This window comes from Canis lupus, chromosome 27 (assembly GCF_048164855.1).
Source record: "Canis lupus baileyi chromosome 27, mCanLup2.hap1, whole genome shotgun sequence".
In the NCBI taxonomy this organism is placed as follows: domain Eukaryota; kingdom Metazoa; phylum Chordata; class Mammalia; order Carnivora; family Canidae; genus Canis; species Canis lupus.
The window spans coordinates 19,282,281-19,302,369 of NC_132864.1; the positions used below are offsets into that span (position 1 = coordinate 19,282,281).

General features: G+C 40.9%; 1 protein-coding gene across 9 annotated transcripts in view; it reads right to left on the reverse strand.

The window, feature by feature from the left end:
* Nucleotides 1-6,305: 6,305 nt before the first annotated feature.
* MED13L (mediator complex subunit 13L) overlaps nucleotides 6,306-20,089 on the reverse strand; it is a 294,941-nt gene continuing 281,157 nt past the window's right edge. For 6 of the 9 annotated variants that reach the window (XM_072802653.1, XM_072802652.1, XM_072802658.1 and 3 more), the window contains 7 exons: nucleotides 18,469-18,627; nucleotides 16,969-17,145; nucleotides 15,049-15,206; nucleotides 12,468-12,629; nucleotides 10,226-10,338; nucleotides 9,623-9,658; nucleotides 6,306-9,204 (listed from right to left, as the gene is read on the reverse strand). In XM_072802653.1, the coding sequence (XP_072658754.1) occupies nucleotides 9,072-9,204; nucleotides 9,623-9,658; nucleotides 10,226-10,338; nucleotides 12,468-12,629; nucleotides 15,049-15,206; nucleotides 16,969-17,145; nucleotides 18,469-18,627 (938 nt within the window). In that variant the 3' untranslated portion in view covers nucleotides 6,306-9,071. Of the gene's footprint in view, nucleotides 9,205-9,622; nucleotides 9,659-10,225; nucleotides 10,339-11,676; nucleotides 11,937-12,467; nucleotides 12,630-15,048; nucleotides 15,207-16,968; nucleotides 17,146-18,468; nucleotides 18,628-20,089 lie in introns of those variants that run through there. The other 3 variants (XR_012019241.1, XM_072802654.1, XR_012019242.1) reach the window with 3 other exon arrangements.

Below are 20,089 nucleotides of genomic sequence, written 5' to 3' on the forward strand. Positions count from 1 at the left end.
TGGCCCACTGGGTGCTCCCCAGCCGGGGCAGGGGGCAGAGGCCGGGCCCATGCGGTGGTCGCGGCCTGTCACCCCGCTCTTGGCCTGGCTCTGCCCTAGGCCGCGGCCCTCCTGAAGCCTCCCGTGCATTCGGCCTCCAGGCGGCCCCCCCACCGCCAGCCTCCCCACCCGGAAACAAAGCCACCAAGTGGGGCCCCCGCTGCCCGCCCCTGTGGCAGCTGAGCTGGGGCCAGTCTGTGCTGTGCCCCCCGCCTCCCCCGCGGTCCTCCCCAGGCGCGGGGCTGCCTCTGTCCCTGCCGCCAGTCCCCACCCTGGGCCGCTGCCGAGGCGGAAAGCTCTGGTCCCTGAGGCCCCCGCATCCCCGCCTCATCCCTCAGCCGGGTCTGCTCCTCCTCCGTCTCAACACCCCACACGGCCTCCCGCTCTCCCTCCTCGTGCCCCCCTGGGCCCTGGGCCTGCACGACCCTCCCCGCCACCCCCTCACCCCCCCCCCCCCAGCTCAGGAGTAGTTCCAGCAGGTCAGTCCGCTCCTGTAAACACTTGCTTACAACTCAGTCCCGCGTTCTTCAAGGACCCTAATTCTTGAGTGTGGCCTGCAGACGGAGCTCGGCATTTGGCGCGTCTACACCTGCTGCTGCAACCCTGACGCCCACCCCCGGCCCCTGGCCCCGCAGCCCGCAGCCCCGCGAGCACCTCCGTCGGGCGGCGGCCCTCGCTCCGTGTGGTCGTGCACGTTCTGTCCATCTTGGGGCTGTGCCCCACGCCCGTCCTGTTGCTTGCAGTGTCCCATCGGCCGGCCCCAAGGAGGCCCAAGGACTCTGAGGACGCGGAGCGAGCGAGGGGCTCGGGGCGGGAAGAGGGAGGGAGGGAGGGAGGTTCGGGCCTTGGGCGACGCCGGGCGGGGACAGAGCGGGAGGCCAGGCTGGCCGGGCCATGCCCAGCAGGCGGACGGGGAGTCCCAGCCACGGATCCGGGCAGCCACGGGGAAGGAGGAGATGACGGAACCAAAGTACCGGGAGACAAAACCTCCTGAGTTCTGACAGTCACGGCGGTGGACGGCCGAAGGGACCACTTACCGACCTGCCCGCCCGTCAGCCCAGGGGAAGCTGAACTGGCCAAGTGTTTCTCAAAGCGCGGTCCACGGATCCCTGGGCCAGAGTCGCCTGGGAATCTGAATGCTCACTGGCTCCTGGAAACCACCGACCGGCTTGCCCAGAGAAGGATCTGGATGAGGAGCTCATGTGATGGGCAGCTCAGCAGGAGCAGAGCCCACAGGTAGCCTGGGGGAGGCAAGCTGAGGGAGACTGGCTGGCCGCGGAACCAGACCACCCCTTCCCCGCCCAGCTGAAGAAAGGAATGGGTTTGCTGGCTGCACGCGGCTCCACGCCCATGAGAGGGGGAGACGGGAGGTGGGATGGTGGAGAAGAGGGGATTTTCTTTTAATGGAGACGTATGGAGTAAGAGCATCGTGAATATTTGTGGACTGTTATACAGTAATCACTAATAGAATTCAAAAACAAAGGTTTCTTTCCAAAATGTTTTAAGAGATGCAAGTAAATGGCAGAGTCCATACACAAAAAGGCAAAACTAAAAAAGTAAAAGCAAATAAATATATATGTGTATTTTCATAAAAGAATTGGCTGACAAGTCAAAACATAGAACAGGAAATGCAAATGGTAAAAAAATCACCCTACTGAAATGAAATTACTATTCTGTTAAGAAATAAAATGCAACAATGTGTATGAAGAACACCTAACACAAAATGACAAAGGTTCAAAATAAATGGTTGGTCAAAGATATAACACCAGGATTCTAATAAAAGGAAAACAGGAGTGGCAATATTAATATCAAAAGAGAAGTTAAAGCAAACGTATTACGAAGGGTCATGATACAGAGATAAATTACATAACAAAATACATCATAAACCTTTATGCACCAGTAATGTAGTACAAAAGAAAAAAGGACAGCCCAAAATTGCAGTGGGAAATTTTAATTCCTGCTACCCGCCTAGGACAGTCTGAGGTCTTGACAGGGGCATAGAAGAAACAATACACTCAGTATAGAATTGGTTTCCAATCTTTACGCCTAGCGCCACCACTTCCAATAGATGCCTGTGTGTCTAACACTCAGAGATGCAGTGAGCAGAGCTGAGGAACTAATTTGTAAATTGTAAACTAATTTGTAAATTCAATTAAAATTTACAACAAAGGGACGCAGTGCAAATTTTTTTTTTCTGTTAAATGCAACGTTATTTGATAGAACCGCCTTTTACTCTAACCATAGAAATTTAGCTTCTAGATTTAGATGTGTGGTAAATGTACAATGATTAACTGGATCTTGGAGACTCGGTGCAAAAATTAAAATGCTAAATATCTCATTGGCAATTTTTATATTATTTCATGTTGAAAGATAAGAATTTGGATATATTAGGTTAAAGAAGATATATTATTAAAATTAATTCCACCTTTTTACTTTTTTATGTGGCTACTAAAATATAAAATTACATTTATGACTCACACTGTATTTTTATGAGACAGCACTGCTTAATAGGGCACACTTTGTTTTGAAGGTTCCAGAGAATGTTTGCAAGGACTAATCATTACTAGATTACATTGTAGTAAGAGAAAATTAGAGTCCAAGAGACTTGAAGTCCAAAGAGAATTTTCCTTTATTAAAAAAAATGGGAAACGAAGAATTAAATTCTAAAAATAAAATTGAAAACATTAAACATCAAAACCCGCAGGATGCAATCAACTCTAACACAGTCCCAGATCAGTCATCTTACTGGGTCAGACATGGGATGCAACAGACCCGTTCAGGGTCAGACATGGGATGCAACAGACCCTTTCCCCAGAAAAATGCATACATGTGAAGACTTCAGCGTATCACCTGAGGAGGGCCACATGCATCCAGAAGCCCCCAGGCTATCAATGCCTGTGTCATCAAAAGTGAAAATAAATTAACTAAGCAGGCAATTAAGATTCAAGGAAAATGAAACAAACTCTCAAGGATACTGGGAGAAGGAACAGCAAGATAAAAGCCAGGATAAAAATAGAATTGTTAAATCCATGAGCTGTTTCTTTGGAAAAAATCAAACGAAACTAAGAAAACAGCAAACTGCTAGAAAATAAATCAAGGAAAAAAACCCTGCATCAATATTGTTAGAAATGAGAAGGAGCGTATGTTACCAAAAACAATGCATTCAGAATTAAGGGAGTGCTCTGCACAGTTGCATACTAATGCATTGGGAAAACTCATTTTTTTCCCTATAAAATTCCAAATTACCAAAATTTTCAGATGAAATAGGAAACCTAAATCAACCACAAAAAAAAGAAGTTCCTATATTTTCTAATATATATTTTCTGCTTTCCCAAAGGCATCGACATATGATGAATTAGCTTGTAAATTATTTTCAATTTTTGAGGTGGATTCCACTCTTTCAACAATCAACGTTCAGCTAACATTTCCCTACTCTCAGCCAAACAGAGTTGTCATGTAAGGTCAATGCTCCTGTGTCACAAAAAATGACTGGGGGGAAGGGGTGTCATCAATTCATCCTGTGAGGCCGACTTGACCTCCCTAGATATATTATTAAAGTCCATAATAAGGGACTTTATTAGGGAGATAACCTCCATAAGCTTTGTGAAGAGATCTATCAATAGGAACAAAAATTGGTCTATGTGTGTATATATGACTATTGGAACATTCTGTCTTCTGGAATGAGAACTCACACGCTTGTGAAAGCAGACAGGAAGTTACTTATGTAAACAATGCGTGTAAATTAGTAAGAACATCAAGACCTCTAAGTGAACAAAGATTTAAATAAGAGAAGCTAACTTATGAAATGTTTCTTGAAAGATGTTCAAGCTCAAATTAAGTAAGACAAAGACTATCTTACATGTTTAATTAAATTGATTTTCCCCCAGAGCACACATTTTTCCTTGCGTTAGCCTTCTCCTCTTAGCTCTGGCATGGGTGATTTTCCTGAATATTGTCTGGCTTTCTTAAACAGGTAGATTGCAACATGCCTAATCTGCTAACAAGACAATGAAGCCATAAAATAGGCAGCAACAGCCAGGACACAATGAGAAGTGCTGCTCATTTGTACACGTTTGCCTGTTTGGAGTAGCGGGATGACGTTAAGCACTCTTCAGACAGACTTGCTTTGACACCTACAAATGAACAGTACGGAGTAACAGCCCAGACAGATGCAATTTTTAGCAGATTATTGAAACAAAATGTGCTTTTCTCACTTCCCTGCTTGTTTAAAAAAAAAAGAGAGAGAGACTGACCCCTGTGTTTTCTGTGCCTTCCTATCACCTGGTAACTAATGCTTATTGAGGAAATAACCTTTTACAGAGGAAAAAAAAAATACTTCAGTCTTACCAGTGCTCTGTCCTGGAGATTGAACTTTCTTCCTCATCAACTTCTATTTCTTACCTGCTTCATTACTTTGGAGTTCTAGCCAGAAGCAGGAAGTGTCAAAAAAATCTTTTAAACTTGACCTGAAATTTTCAAGGGAAGTAGCAGAAGATGGGTAAATCTGGTTCCCCGTGGGGTAAGATGCCCAGGGCAATTGTTACAACCACACAATTACCTGGCACAACAAAATTTCCTAATGGCATCTCATTAGGAATTAATGGCATGAAATAATTACTAAGTGACCTTTTTGTCAAGGGGATGTAAACAAGCAAATCATGCAACACCAAGATAACATAGTGATACACTAAAATCGCAATTTTGATAGGATTTTAGCATGTGGCAGATTCAAAAGCGAAAGAACAAATGTTCTTTACGTAATGGCTTGTGTAAACGACAAGCAGCAAAGGCAATTTCCAGTATGTGGCTCCGGCTTCAGCATTAAGTCTTATGAGGAGTCTGCTTTTAAAACTTTCTATTGACAAACTGCACTTTTTTTTACCCAAAGATATGTTGGCTCTTTGATAACTGTTGGGAACAAATTTCCTTGCTCCCCAACTTCCTGAATAGCAGACACATGAAAAGGTGCTATGGCATCATTGGGGTGGGGGTTAACCGGTGGTACTGGGAATTGGAGCAAAGTGAATGGCTAGAGGCTGATGGCTCCTGAAGGCCTGGTCAGACTTATCTCCACCCGATTTGCAAAAATAACTTTTCCTGCCTTGAACAGACTTAGCTATGGTCACCAGGTTGGTGCAGCCAGTGGTTATGAAAACAATGTTCACAAACTGTTGGATCAAGTCCCACCCAATGTAGGAGCCAAGTATCTAAGCTAATGAACACTTGTAAAAACACCATCTAATTCTGATGATTGAGGGGACATAGGACTGATTACAATGGAGCCAGGAAATGTGGGATTCTTTAATATTGCCTTCATCCAGCAGCATTACAAACAGGGCCATGGTGATGGATGAGGCAGAGACCTTCTGAAGGGTCTTCTAACCCCAATGTGGCCTGTTTGCCTTCTTCAATGGTACAACTATGATAACATGGTCACAGCGTGCTATTTGCAGAGCATTTCTCATAGACTCCTGCTCCTCCCTCATTTGCAGATACAATAACCAAGGCTGAGCAGTCTCAACAGCTTTACCTCTAGGTTCAGACCATGTTAAATTCAGAACAATGTGTATTTCTAAATAGATGGAGGAAGGTTAATAGCAAAGTCTTTCGAGATTTAGTCAAACTTTTACTATAAGCTCTGCCAAGTCCTGAGGTTTTTACCATTTTTTGCAAGAGATTCTGCCCCTAAGGGGCAGGTAGTTTTTCCTACTGGATGGACCCGAGGGGAACAGCATAGTGGCTGCCGTGCAGTCAACCAGCGCCCTGCTCATACATGTCTTAGGTGGCATTCTATTATCACAGCCTGTGAATAGGGCAGAGAGCAAAGAGGGCTCTGTTATTTCTAAGGAACATCAAAAAGAAACTGGCCCAGACCGTGAAGAGAAAGGAAGTAGAAAACAGACTCATAATTTGTTCTAAGACTGACCACAATCTGTGGGAAACACAGATCTGATCTACTCAGGACAGTTAAAGAACTGGACACCAGGACTCCTAATCCAATGGGGTGTGTGTGTGCGCGCGCGTGCCCGCGCAGACTCTACACACTAATCTAGGAATGCACTAGTGCCCTGGCGCATGAGGACACCATCTGAGAACAATTGTTGGTTAGTGTGGTCACGGCAATAAAATTCTATGTCTGTGTTGCTCTGGAAGGTAGAGCCTGACTCCTAGTCAAGGAATGTTCAATCCATTACACAAACACCTTTTGAATAGGTGTAAATAATTTTGTTATAAAGCAGGATGGGAGGGAAAAAAGCCACTCAAAGTTTCAGTAATTCAATAATTTATTCCTCTAAAAAAGTGTGTAAAAGTATATAGCTCTCATTCACAAGGTATATATGAATGACATTTAAAATGGAGGCCTTTTAGTATTGTTTCTTTTTATCAAAGTCTTTAGTGTACTGTACCAGCGCTATACTGTAGTTTTAAATGAACTTCACATATTTTTGTATTCTTTCAAATTGTTTGCTATATATAAAAGAAGCTCACTGCAAAATGCTTGAAGGAAAAAAGGAAACAAAAGAAATTCAGAACTTCCCAGAAATGTACAGCTTTTACATTTAAAAAAGGTTCTGAAATATACATACAAGCATGCTGGACAATCCCACCCCTTTCCCCTCCCCATTTCCCCTTTTTAGTTCAAACCATGGTAAGAGTTCTGATTTCTGCAGGATTTCCAAAATTAAAAATAAAAAAAAAATAAAATAACTTCTCACTCTGTAGCAAATCCAGGGCTTGTACATTTCAGATTAATTCAGTAAAAAACTCACAAGTAAAATAATGCATATTTAAGGGAAATATTATACAGACTTTTTCACACAGAAGTACATAATAAGATTTTTTAAAATCTATTGCCATTCATTTATTTTTGCACAAAAACGTATAAATATGTCACCAGCTTTTCTTAACTTAAAAAACTTAAATAAAAGACACCAGATGAAAACTACCCTTTGCTGCCTTTTTTTTTTTTTTTTAATTTTTGTAGGGGTTTTTTGTTTTTTGTGGGTTTTTTCTTTTTTTTTTTTTTTTTTTTTTGCTTAGAATTGGATTTCTAGGGAAGAAAAGCCCCTGCATTAAAAACAGCCCATATTAAAAAAAAATTCAAAGTTCTGATGAATTCTGGGAAAAAAAGCAACCCCAAAGTGGTAAAAGATTACAAATATCTACTTTACAATTTGTCTTCTCACCAAGATAATTTTATACAAGTTTACAATCTTCATCATCTTATGCTCTTCAAAAGGCCTTGAGAATTTTTCCTTTCTGATTAAGAAAAAATAGCACTGCAATATTTTTAAAGTCAATTTTACACTGTACACATTAGATACAAATGGTTTGATATATCAGATTTTTTTAACCTATACATTGTGAAAGTCATCCCCCCCCCCCAATTGGTGGTACAGAGAATAAAATTATCCATTTACAAGTTATTTCTCTGCTTACATATTCCCACCACACAACTTTTTTAATATAATGTTTTAAACGTTAGATTATTTCAAGAAAAATACTTTTACAAAATCATATCAGTTATTACATTTTTTTCTTTTTTTGTTTGTTTGTTTTTTTTTTTTTTTTTTTTTGTTAATAACCAGGATATGGAAGTCTCTTGGAAGAACTTTAAAATTTGCATGATTCTCTCCACAGATGACTAGAGCTCAACAGCCTGACCAGAGTGGCTTGCGGGAGGCAAGCCCACGCCCACTGCCCTCAGACAGAAACACGCTGCGACGTCAAGGTCAGAAACGGGGTCTTAAAGACAACCCTCTGGGGCCTGGAATGAGGAGTCATAAAATACTTCAATTAGCCATTAATGCTTTAAAAAGGCATTATATTTTTTTTAAAAAAGTCCCACCACAAAGGCTCAACTTCAAGTACTAATTTAATGGTTAAGTTGTAATATTTCTTTGAAATAATATTCCTATGGTCCAGAAAAAAGTCACCATATTTATAACTGATTTTATGAGCAAACACTTTCAATTATGATATGTACATGAGTCCCTTTTGATCTAATGAGAGGAGAGACCTGGCTTTCAATAAGAATTCACTAGAAAATATATTTCCGTTGTGACTATATAAAACTAATGAAGGTACTTGCCTCCATGGCTCTGGGTTGAGCTTGACTGCCTTCTGTATAAAAATGTTATCCTTCATGAAACGCTGGCCATTTTTAATAAGAAACATGGCAGAATGTTTACCCAGTTTGTTCTTAATAAAGCCTACTGCTGGGTGGTTTTGAATATATTACTTTTTAGGCTTATCTCCCCAATCTGTTTTCACTCCTTTTCCGGCTTCTAGGACAGAGGTATGTAGTCAAAGAATCCTATGGTGGATCTGAGTTGGGTTTCAGCTACTGTACCTGGTCCTCATGAATTAAAAAAAAATCAAAAGAAAGTCACAAAAAAACATGACAAAACAACTTAAAATAAATAAACAAAATGAAGATGTCTCCAGACCTTTTGTATCTACACACAGGTATGAAGTCAACCAAAGCATCCATGCCAATCTAGATGGGGGCACTAGGGAGACAGAAACCCCATTATGAGATCATATACTTGAGCTGGTTCTTATTTTTAAGAAGTCCCAGATTATGGAGTTCGGGTAACCCACAGGCCATACACCAATAACTAGAGGATTATATCCAAAAGGGCTAAACTGCCCTTGTTTTTAAACAGAGACTGGAAACACAGACTCTTGTGCAAAAGGATACTGTCTCTTCTGTTTCCCTCTTAAAAACCACCACCACCACCACCAACAAACTTCCTGCGGACCAGTGGTTTGGGGCTGCACACACCATAACACTGGCTAAAAGTCACTGCTTATGGAAGTTTCCGGGTCCATGAGAGAAGTATCAATGAATCCCTCTGGGAATGAACACTGCAGAAATGACCTGTGCCTGCTGAGGAGTAATCACAGTGCAGGACTGTGGAGAGTGGTCTCAAGAAGAGGATGTGGGGCATTTGCAGAGTGTAGCAGGCTCCTTGGGCTGAGGCTGCAGGGAGGAGGAACCGAGCCAGAGAGAACAAGTGCTTTTCCAATTAAAGTATATTCATGATGGCATTGTACAACTGAGTGAGCACCACAAAGTGGACGGGAAGGCAGGAGGTACGGTCCTGGGTAGCCGGATTGCACGTGAGCCAGGATAGAGCGTTGTACTGCTCCAAAACAAACCTGCCGGAGAGAAGAGACAGGTCAGGGGCACGAAGCACAGCAGAGGCAAGGCTGGTTCTATACGTCAACATTCCAGGAGTTGGCAGGGAGGGCCTGTGTCATTCTTTCACTTGTCTCAGGTTTCCCTGTGGCACTTTTCTCACACATCCGCTTTGCCTAGCCCTGCATTACTGGCCACAAATGGAATCACATATGCTATCATATAAAAACAGGATTTCAAGGAATTCATATTAAAAAACAAAACATGTGAAATAGTTCATGAATATTTTTATGTTAACTACTGAAATGATACTGTTTTTCATATACTTGATATTATTCTGATATACTTTTGGTATAATTGATACATTTTAACTTCACCAATTTATTTTACTATTTTAATGTTGCTACTAAAAAAATTTTCATTAGAAATGTAGCTTACATTGTATTTCTCTTGGACGGTGCTGCACTAGAGACCCTGAAAGCCAAAATCATGTTGATCAGGTTCTTGCTTAACTATAATTTCCAAATCATTTTAGAGTTAGTAAACACTAGAAAAAGCTGGCATTTCCTCAAGGTACTTGAAGAATGTTTGTGGCCCGCTACAGTGCAAGAGAATTACTGCATCCTTCTGGAAGATACTTCCTAACTATGGAATTTATGTTCTAGTTAATTTTATTTATATAACTTATGTCAGAAGAAGTAAAAAAGATGCTTTCAAAACCAAGCGCTTGAACTTTTAGGCTCTGTCTTCTAACCATCCACCCCCTATTCTGATCTATTTTCATCACCATAAAATGCCTCCTTTAAATAGGAAGCAAGGACAATTGTACTGCACATACCTATCCCATTTAACAAAGTATACTATACTCTCTGTCCAGTGCTCATATGGGGGGACTGCAACTCTCAGCGGCTAATCAGACAGTGCTCCACAGCACAAAAGGTAGCACCTTTTCTGCATTTTAATTAAATACACCTTGGAAAAACAAAAGTGAAGGAGGATTATTTCACACTGTACTGCTATGTTGCCTATGTCTGTATCTACCTTAAAACATCAGATGTGGTTTTGGAGTCAAGAGGATGTGGAACCCGCTGAGAATTCCTGGCAGGGAGAAGTTCATCCGTCTGTGCTACAGAAATGTGGTGATGCAGTGAAGCCTGGTAAAAGAACAGAGACAGTTACCTTTCTGACAACCTCAACCATGGGGCAGAAAAAAGGAAGACCAATGTATGCTAGTTGCAGACGCCCTCTGGAGTCTTTAGAAGCCACAGCCTCCAGAAGCCTTAATTTTAGGCTCTCAGTAACTCCAATGTGATCCCAAATAACTCCATATCCTAGAGTTGGAAAAAAGCTAGCTTTGCAAATATAAATGCGTTTCAAATGATTCAAAGACCTGCCTCTTGAAGTCCTAATCTCTAGAAGGCCTCAGGGTCTGGATATGGCTAACTGTCCCCTTGTGGTGGGGTTAATACATTCTCTCCTGACTTCTTCTGTAAATCCATAGATTTAGAGGCTCTAACTGGTTCAGTTTCTTTCTAGATGGAGGGGATAAGGGTGCAAGAATACTGCTTAACTGGTGCTATGTCCTTCTTATTGCATCACATCAAAAGGCAACTAATGTCTATTGTCCCACTTGAAGTAGGATTGATCACCGTGTTCAGCAGGTTACCAGCATGCTCCATTTAATAAGTTCCCCATCACTTTTTCACCTAATTTTTACTTTATTAAATAACTGAGAAATATAGTATGTGAGAGTTAATATAAATGCTTCTTTATTTTTTAGTTTTCGACTTAGTAAGCTGCTGTTCTAGTAGTTTCAAAAGGTGACTGAGAAAATGTTCTGGTTTTCAGCACAATTATGAACCCATGTATTTGTTTCATTCTCCTGCTACCACTGTTCTTTATGTTCAAACTGTCCCATCCTTGGGCAATGAGAACCCTCCAGCTGGCTCCTGGGTCCTTTGAAGTAACTCTAATTATCTTAAGTAATTTCCTTGCTTTTCAGTGGGACAACATAGCAAAGGTTCATCCTGAATATTTCTTACTTCAGACCTATAATCAGTCATTTATTCCAAGGGACTCTGGTTCTTTTAAATGATAAATGGTATTTCAGAACCAGAACTGTAGCAAGAGAGTTGTTTATGGATACTATGCTGTCACTGCTCCTAAGTTTTGCAGTAGACCGAGCTAAAAAAAAAAAAAAAAAAAGTGTACACCTTTCTTAAGAGGGAAAAATAAATCTAGGTTCATCCTGACAAGTCTAATTTGAAATAAAGATGACGTGGATTTTATATAACTTCCTTGATTTCACAATATGTCATAGCCATTAGTTAAAGAAAATTGCTTCAACTGTTTCTGGTCCAACCCTTCCACTGTTTCTTTTTGAAAACAGAGCAGGCCTGTGTGTGTGTGTGTGCGCGCGCGCACCCATCTTATCACAATCACTACAAGGTAATCTACACTCCACAGAATGATTATATAACAATAATCCTCACATTAACACTCCACTGAACAGATGTACGGGTTTATTCAACCAGTTCCTTACTGATGGACAGTTCAAGTGTTTCCCATCTTTTACATTTATCATTTTTTTGATTTTGCCTGTTTCTTCTGAATAGATTTCCAGAGGTGGAACTGCAGCATCAAAAGGGAAGCGAGGGGGGTTGTGTCACTTGGCTTTCCTACTGGCACCAGGGCCATCTCCCAACAGCCCTGCCAAAAGAGCATGTTGTCAAACTTCTGGCTTCTTGCCAATCTGTGGGTGAAACGTGGATTTCATTCCAGGCTCTTTCAAGCAAACTGGAAGTAGGAGATCTTTTGTTTTAACCCTTAATTTGTATTAAAGGGTTCCAAGACTGATACAGGAAGGAGCGTGTGTAAACGTAAATTTAGCTGCCTCTTGCCCTACTCTAATGAAGAAAGATGAAGCCTGTGGCAAGGGAGGAAGAGATCAGCCAATCCAGATCACCTCCACCTAAGTTTACCTTCACGGGTGGCAAGGCAGCATGCCCTGTGGGTCCCACAAAGTCTCCAACTTAGGTTAATGTGATTGCTTCCTTTGTGCCATGGCTTTGGGTTCCTCTCCTGAGTTCTAACCACCGCCCACCGCCCACCCCCACCCCACAACCACAACTGTAATTAAAATACCCTCAGAGTAGAAGCAGATGTGAAAGAAAAAGGGACCACAGTATGATTGTGGGGACTGAGACACAAGTTTCTAACCAAACCCCAATTTAAGTCTAAGTTATACTCCTCCCCCAAACTTCAAATATGACACCAAACCAACCTTTAGGAAGAGGGGGCACTGGTTCTGAGCCTGGGGACACGACGACCAAAACCACTGTGGGAGATTCTCTGCTTTGGCAGTTGATACAAAATACCCAAGGGCCAGAGGCTGCTGCTTCAGCTCCTCGGGTGCCTCTCTAGAGAGAAGACGCTCACCCTGACTCTGAAAAACAAAGTCCCAAGAGCATGATCAGCATTTATATCACTTCAAATAAAGCTTTGAAAATCAACTTTTTACCAAGTCACTCTACACACTGTGGACCCCTTTCTGGCAGCTTTTTGCACAAAAACACCGGTGACTGAGAAAGGTCAACAGGAGAAACATGGTGTTCGCTGCATGCACAGACATCTGATGAGAAATATGGTACCAGCTAAACTAATTTCAATCAGCCAAGCAAATACAGATATATTTGCTCTGGTTTCTTTTCTGTTAAATGTAAGACGTGTTCCATGGCATCAGACATCAAACTAAAGGTGGAAAGAATGGCCTCTGGCAGCTGAAGGCACCCACCCCCCACACCCAGGTGCTCTTTCACCAGCAATCAACCAAAATACATGAGCGTACCCGACAGTCTAGTGTCAACAACATGGATGTTAGGAAAACCTAACACTGCACCACTCCATGTGATACAGTGTCACTGACCTCCCAGCAGTGTAAGATCTGCTGGTGAAGAGGACTTGTTTTTAATTTTTAGCAAACTCCTTAGTATAAAACCCTTGTGAGAGCCTTATGACGGGTTTCTGCAATTGACATTTTCTTTATCTTTGATTCTTTTAGCTGGCTTTAAGAGCTGAAAATAACCTTTTATGCAAGGAATAAAAAGTAATCATTTGTTTTCAAAGGCCTTCTGTTGGGAGGACAAAAATAATCGTCAACTATCACACCAAGTTGTATTATCTGAGTTGGTTAAAAAATAAAAACTTACTACAACCCTGAGTAAATGCTTTCCCCTGTTGTAATGCCTTAATTGGGTATCAAAGAATGTTTAATGGTTCTGAAAGAGGAACTACTGAAAGCCTTGCAGGGGTCACCAGGCTGCAGGTGTTCAACATTGAAAAGGGCCACCTGCCCAGCTGCAGAGCACTGCTGTTTAAACTCTGACATGCAATCACAGACATCAGGGCTTGAGGCTCCAACAAAGGCAGAAAGTACAGCAAAGCTCTGTTTCTACAGAACTCACATGACACTTCAAAGACCAATTCTTTGTTTTTGGATAAGCTAGTGCAACCGTGGGCACTGAAAGGTGATTACTGTTATTTCCATTTCACAGATAAGATAACTGAGGCTGAGAAAGGTCAAGTAACTTGATCAAGATTACCAACCTACAAGTCATACAGCTGTAACTCTGAGCTACATCTATCAAACTCCAGGGCATGCATTCTTGCTTGCTATGTTCTTTGCCTCTAGAATTCAAATTCTAAATTGAAACTACCTGATATAAAATCTGTGCTCTTGGTTTCCATCACAATAATCTCCAAAGAACCAATAAACTGTCATGAACTGACAAATGACTATGGAGAAAATAAAGACATTTAAAATGCTCTTCCTTCAGAAAGGAGGACTGGGGGACAGGCAGTTACATGAATGTAGTCTACTGAGTCACTCATCCCTGGTTTTATCTGCTAACTAACATTTTTAATCTTCTTTCTCTTTGACTGTCCCTCCATGAACTCCAGGCTGGCAATGAAAGCCCCATGGACAGAAAACTAAGTCTTCTTACTACAGCTCTGTCTAAATGAGTGTGAGCAGAGTTGTGTGTGCTTGCCCAGTTTAACAGAGTAGACATGGCCATTTTTCTATGTCTTAAACCCTCAATCTCACAATATTTTAAACAAAAGGTACAAGAGTGATAAGGTATGAATCATCTACTTTAAAACAAAGTTAACACAAGCTACAGCAGAACCTTTAACTCTTCGATCCTGTTAATTCACCTCCAAAATTCCTGGGATATTTAAAGAGGAAACTGGTTGTCAGCTCTGGTGTTCTTCCTTAATACTGGGGCATTAACCTAGACACTTGTCCAAAATGAACATTCTGTGGGCCCTCGCCATTTCGAAACCTGGCTACACAAAAGACTGAAAATATATATAAATCAAGGCACCATGACATGAAACAAGAACAGTAAGGCTTACTTCAGAATAATCAACCATCAATAATGTGTTCTTCAATTAAGACAATTATTTTACATGTTAAGTAAGCAAGCCTATTGAACTAACCCCTGAAAAGCAACTATTTTGGCAAAAAATGAAAAATAAGTAACCAGGAAGCAGCAAGCAACCAAAACTAATTTTTGCTAGGAAACAGTCATTGCAAAAAAGCCTTCTTGCTGTAATAGGACTATTCTTCTGATAAAACATATGTATCAGGAACATTTTCAGAAATAATAATCCATTTCTAATTCCTGCCTGCATTCAAAATAGAACAACTACAGAGTCACTTTTCCACACTGATTTCTCTTGTACCAGGGACCAACACCATTAGAAGAAAGGTACATGACAGAAAAAGGTGATTATACTTCCAGAGGATTATTTTCCCTGAAGGCTGAGGTTGTTTTAAACAACCTACTTCAAATCATCCTTACCCGACTGTGCTGGAAGTGAGAGCCCACTCCAATTCCAGAAGGAGAGCCTGGGGAAGGAACCGGGGAGGAGTTGGGAGAGGAATGGAGGTTCCCAGTCATTAATATGCCAATATCATTGTCCATATCATCTGGGAATGGAAGGTCAACAAACATGTCATCTAGAAAGGAAGGAGAAAAAACACAAACATTTAAAAAATATCTCACATCCACAACTTAAACAATATATACTATTTTGTTAGTCCATGACGTTACAAAAACACACGCTGTTAATAACTTAGTAAGATTTATTATTCATGTGTGTCTACTGGGTGCAAGGTGCTGAAAATTATTTTTTCATTTTGTATTCTCAATGATCTAATGTGAAGTATTAACAGATTGGAGAAATAAAAACATAAAACAAAACTCCACACTCTGTATAGCTTCCAAAAGCACATAAAAAGATGGCAAAAGAGGGCAGCCCTGGTGGCTCAGCGGTTTAGCACCGCCTTCAGCCCAGGGCGTGATCCTGGAGACCTGGGATCCCGTGTCAGGCTCCCTGCATGGAGCCTGCTACTCCCTCTGCCTGTGTCTGCCCCCCACCCCATGAATAGATAAAATCTAAAAAAAAAAAAAAAAAAAAGATGGCAAAAGAGCTAAAGCAGCAATTTAATTATCACACAAAGTTACAACTGACACCATCCAAGAAAAGAGCAGACACCATCTATGCATCCAATTAGCATCTAAAATACTGGAGGCTGAATTAAGACATGTTAATAGGTGTGAACTTGCCCTGAAACTGGAGGCCTACTCCAAAAGCAGATAAAAGCATTGTGTTTTCATTAAGAAATCTTCTTCCACATTATAAAAGGTACACAGCAGAAAATTTGGAAATTGCCCAGAATGCAATTACTGTGAATGTTTTGCTACAATTTTTCTTATATCATTACTCCATTATGATCATACTATATATAAAATCTGGTATCCTTTTACCCTCCCCCTTTAACAGGGGTAAATGCGGGTAACTATTAAAAAAATCTTCAAAAAGCAATGTGAATGGCTACATAATACTAAGTATTTAACAGTTTATAGATAACCATTACTCAACAAATGCCTTGACAGATAATCAAACCAAAACATCTATTAAGAATAATCAAATGAGGGCAGCCCGGGTGGCTCAGCGGTTTAGTGCCGCCTTTGGCCCAGGGCGTGATCCTGGGGACCCTGGATCGAGTCCCATGTCGGGCTCCCTGCATGAAGCCTGCTTCTCCCTCTGCCTGTGTGCCTCTCTCTTTGTCTCTCATGAATAAAAAAAATAAAAATTAAAATTAAAAAAAAAGAATAATCAAATAAGGAGTTGTTTTAGAGCAAATTAGATTCCCAATGATTAGCTAAAGACAGAAGCTCCTTCATATTGCTTAGGAGTCTTCATATGTCTCAAATCAGATCAGCTACTATTTACTTGAAGAGTGGCACCCATGTGGAGGACACTACCAAGCAGGTGTTTTTTTTGTTTGTTTGTTTGTTTTGCCTTTAGGGAAAAACAGTAGAAAATTAATTATTCAAGAGAGGAAAATATTTATTTGGTCTTGGTAACTGGGTATGTGAATCTTCAAAAACAAACAGATTCTCTAACCAATCTTCAATCCCCTACTCGTATTTTATTTTTTTTTTTTAAAGATTGTATTTATTTATCCATGAGAGACACAGAGAGAGGCAGAGACGTAGGTAGAGGGAGTCTGACTCAGGACTTGATCCCAGGACCCCAGGATCATGGTTTGAGCCAAAGGCAGATGCTCAACCACTGAGCCACCCAGGCACCCGCCTCTTTGTATTTTATATGTTGATTATTAAAACACATGCAACAGCCCATGAGTCCATACTTTAGCTCTGCATCTTGCTGGAGAATCTGAGCTCTATCCCTACACAACCCTCCACACTCACCATTGTTGGGGCTAAACCCATCTTCATTGGGATAGTTGGCTGGAGCCACCTGGATGGTTGATGATGTTGGGAACACCAAGATGTGCGTACAGGAAGCATCTTGTGGGGTATTCAGTTGAGATGACTGCATGTTCAGTGCGGTACTTCGGCCAAAAACAGAGCCCATTGTGACAGCATCTTTAAATGAAAGAAGAAAGAGAAAGAAAGAATTGTATCAGTTCCTTCTGTGCATCAGTAAACAACTCCAGAAATAAAGTTTCAGGAGGACCTGAGCTGGAGAGACAGGAGTCTGATACAACTGCTAAAATGGATACACATTTAAAGTTCCATCTAAGTGTTGACATATCTTCAAAGAAACAGACTCAGAGCACATAGCTGTGATAACCCAAGTCTCATATCACACAGGAAAGGTTAAGATAAAATTGGGCTGAGCCCACCAATATGCTTTAATTATTTTTATAAGAAGCAGTTCTAAGAATAAGTCTCTCACTTTCTACCTGTGGTTGCTTACAATTTATAAAGGACTGTTCTCCTAAATGATACAATTCTGTAGAAATGGTACCATTCAACTAATAATTATTATAACTAACATTTATTGAATGCTTACTACATGTCAAATTTTGTGCTAAACTCTGTATTCACTGACATCATCTCATTCAGTCATCATACCTACCTTGAGGTACAACTATTATGCCCATATCATGAGACCGAGAACAGGGAACTTAAGAAATTTGCCAAAGTGGTACAGGCAACAATTAACCTAGGGTCTAATAAGGCCAACAAACATAGGACATATGCCTCTCATAGGACTGATGATGAATAAGCTCATTCTCACACAACACTACTGATTTTTATAGGGAGGAAGTAGACAGAACCTCCCATTTGATCAGAGACATATCTGGAAGATAAAAGCAGACTTAAAAAGGTAGAAAATTCCTTAGTTATAAATTATAAAGTGGCTTAGTTGTTAATTTTTTAAAAATTCTGTGGCCACAATCATTTGGCTATCTATCTGGCACTCCCATTTACTGAGTGCTTCCTTTGGGCCAGATACTATGCTAACTACTTTACTTCTATTTGTCTCACCATTCATCCTCAACCACATCAGAAAGATTTAAAATATTCTCTCAAGGCTGCTTAGAGCTTGTGTCAAATATCTATCTTCAAAAGGATATTCAAATATGTATCACAATGGTGGTGTCCACTTTCGTGGTTTCTGGAGGGTGATTCTCATACACTAACAACAATCAGGGTCAGGCCACGGGAACTGGCCAGTCATACCCAGAACTTAGGCTCTCTTCCAAGTTATGGTCATCAAGACAATAAAATCACAAACCTCTCCCCTTGAAGAGACCAATGGTTTTCCATTTTTGTCCCCAAGTACAATTTTCTCTCACAAAGATAATGAAGGTCTATTCTACATTTGTCTATAGACTTTAAGTTTGAATGAGCTGAACTGATGTGATACCTAATTAATGAAACTGACAAAAAGAGACTTACCTGGCATCACTACAAAGGACCCCTGGGGCTCCATGGCAACCAGGCAGGCACTAAGGATTGAAGGAGAGTCTGCGGCAGAGATTCCACACATCCGGCACACGTCCTTGAGCCGTTTGCTGATTGTCTGTAGTGAACATTCTCCAAGGAGGATACTCCAATCTGAAATCAGGTATGAGAGTCATACACAGTCTTTAGAAATTCATATTGATAGGAGGTTTAAGCTTACCAGATTTGCCCGGTAATTGAATTTCCAGAATTGGACCTAAAGGGAATAAGGCTTTACACAGGTTCTACTCCTTGCTACAAAGAAAATGTTACTTGACCTCTTTTACACTTCATTAACAAAGAAACAAAAGCCTACTATTCTGTAGACTAAAATAATGTCTGAAATGAGCTGGGAGAGTCCAGCACAGATCCACACAGATTTAGGCACTTCATATGCTTTTTGATGATGAGGCCAGTCTGTTCTTTCTTCTCCTTTTTCTCCAGGTATGGTTCTTTCACACCCCCCACCCTGCCCCCACCCTGCCCCCACATCAGCACTTTTCTTTAGAAGAATGCACAGTTGGGAGGCAAACCTCAGTTTTGTTTACTGCTGTAGGCTGGCTGTTTCCATGAAAGGCAAGCCTTGCAGAAACAAGGGGAATTCTTCTTAGAAGGCCCAAGAGAGCTGATAAACAATGAGTGTGAGTGAAGTGCTCCAAATGATGTAGCACTAATTGTCCAGATTAAAACGCTAGCACAAATTTTCTAATATTTGTTTACTGCCTCCACACAAAGGCACTATGTCTACTCAGAGAACTGTAGAGGGTTATGTTACTCTGGGAATGGAAAAGTACTTTGTCTTCTCTTTTGACTCCCAACCCAACAGACACGAAGCATGCCATACTCCTGCAGTAGCACACTGCTATCCATGTCCTGTCCCACTGATGAAAGACCATTCCCCCACTACAGGTTTCTACTTTCACTAAGTTTTTCAAACACACTGTTCTCCCCTTAACGAATTTGTAAAAGGAAGAATTTTTTTCATATTTCATATTCCTAAAAATATTCAAACTGAAGTGGCTGAAGTAAAAGTGGCCAAGACATGAAGAATGTATTTTGTAAAGCCATAGAAAAATCAAACAGGCATGAGTTCTGGATTTAAAACCAAAGAAGAAAAAAAAATAAAAATAAAAATAAATAAAACCAAATTAAGAAAGGAAAGGTGGTATTTGTATTTTACCACAAATATTCTGGTGATAAAGAACAAAACTTTACAAAGCTGACTCTGAAATCTGTAGGCTCATGTATGATACTGTCCCACAGCAATGCAATGCGGCACAGACCTCAGATTCCCACAGGAATGAAATGTAGATTGTCAAACTGATTTCCTGTACACTAGGCTCCTCTGGGTGTCTTATCCCTTGAAAGTACGTTTTCTCTCAACCTTTTGATGGGTCAGTCCCACTCGCATTCCTTTCCCTTAAGAGATAAGAAGGGGGTGCTCCTGCTTAAAAAAAAAAAATCATTCAAGGGAAGGCAGTGGCCTTAATAATTGTCCAAAACACCAAGTGACTAGACTAGTAGGCTACATTTTTATCCCCTCTTCTTCTTTTCTATTATATTCCAACTTTTCCCA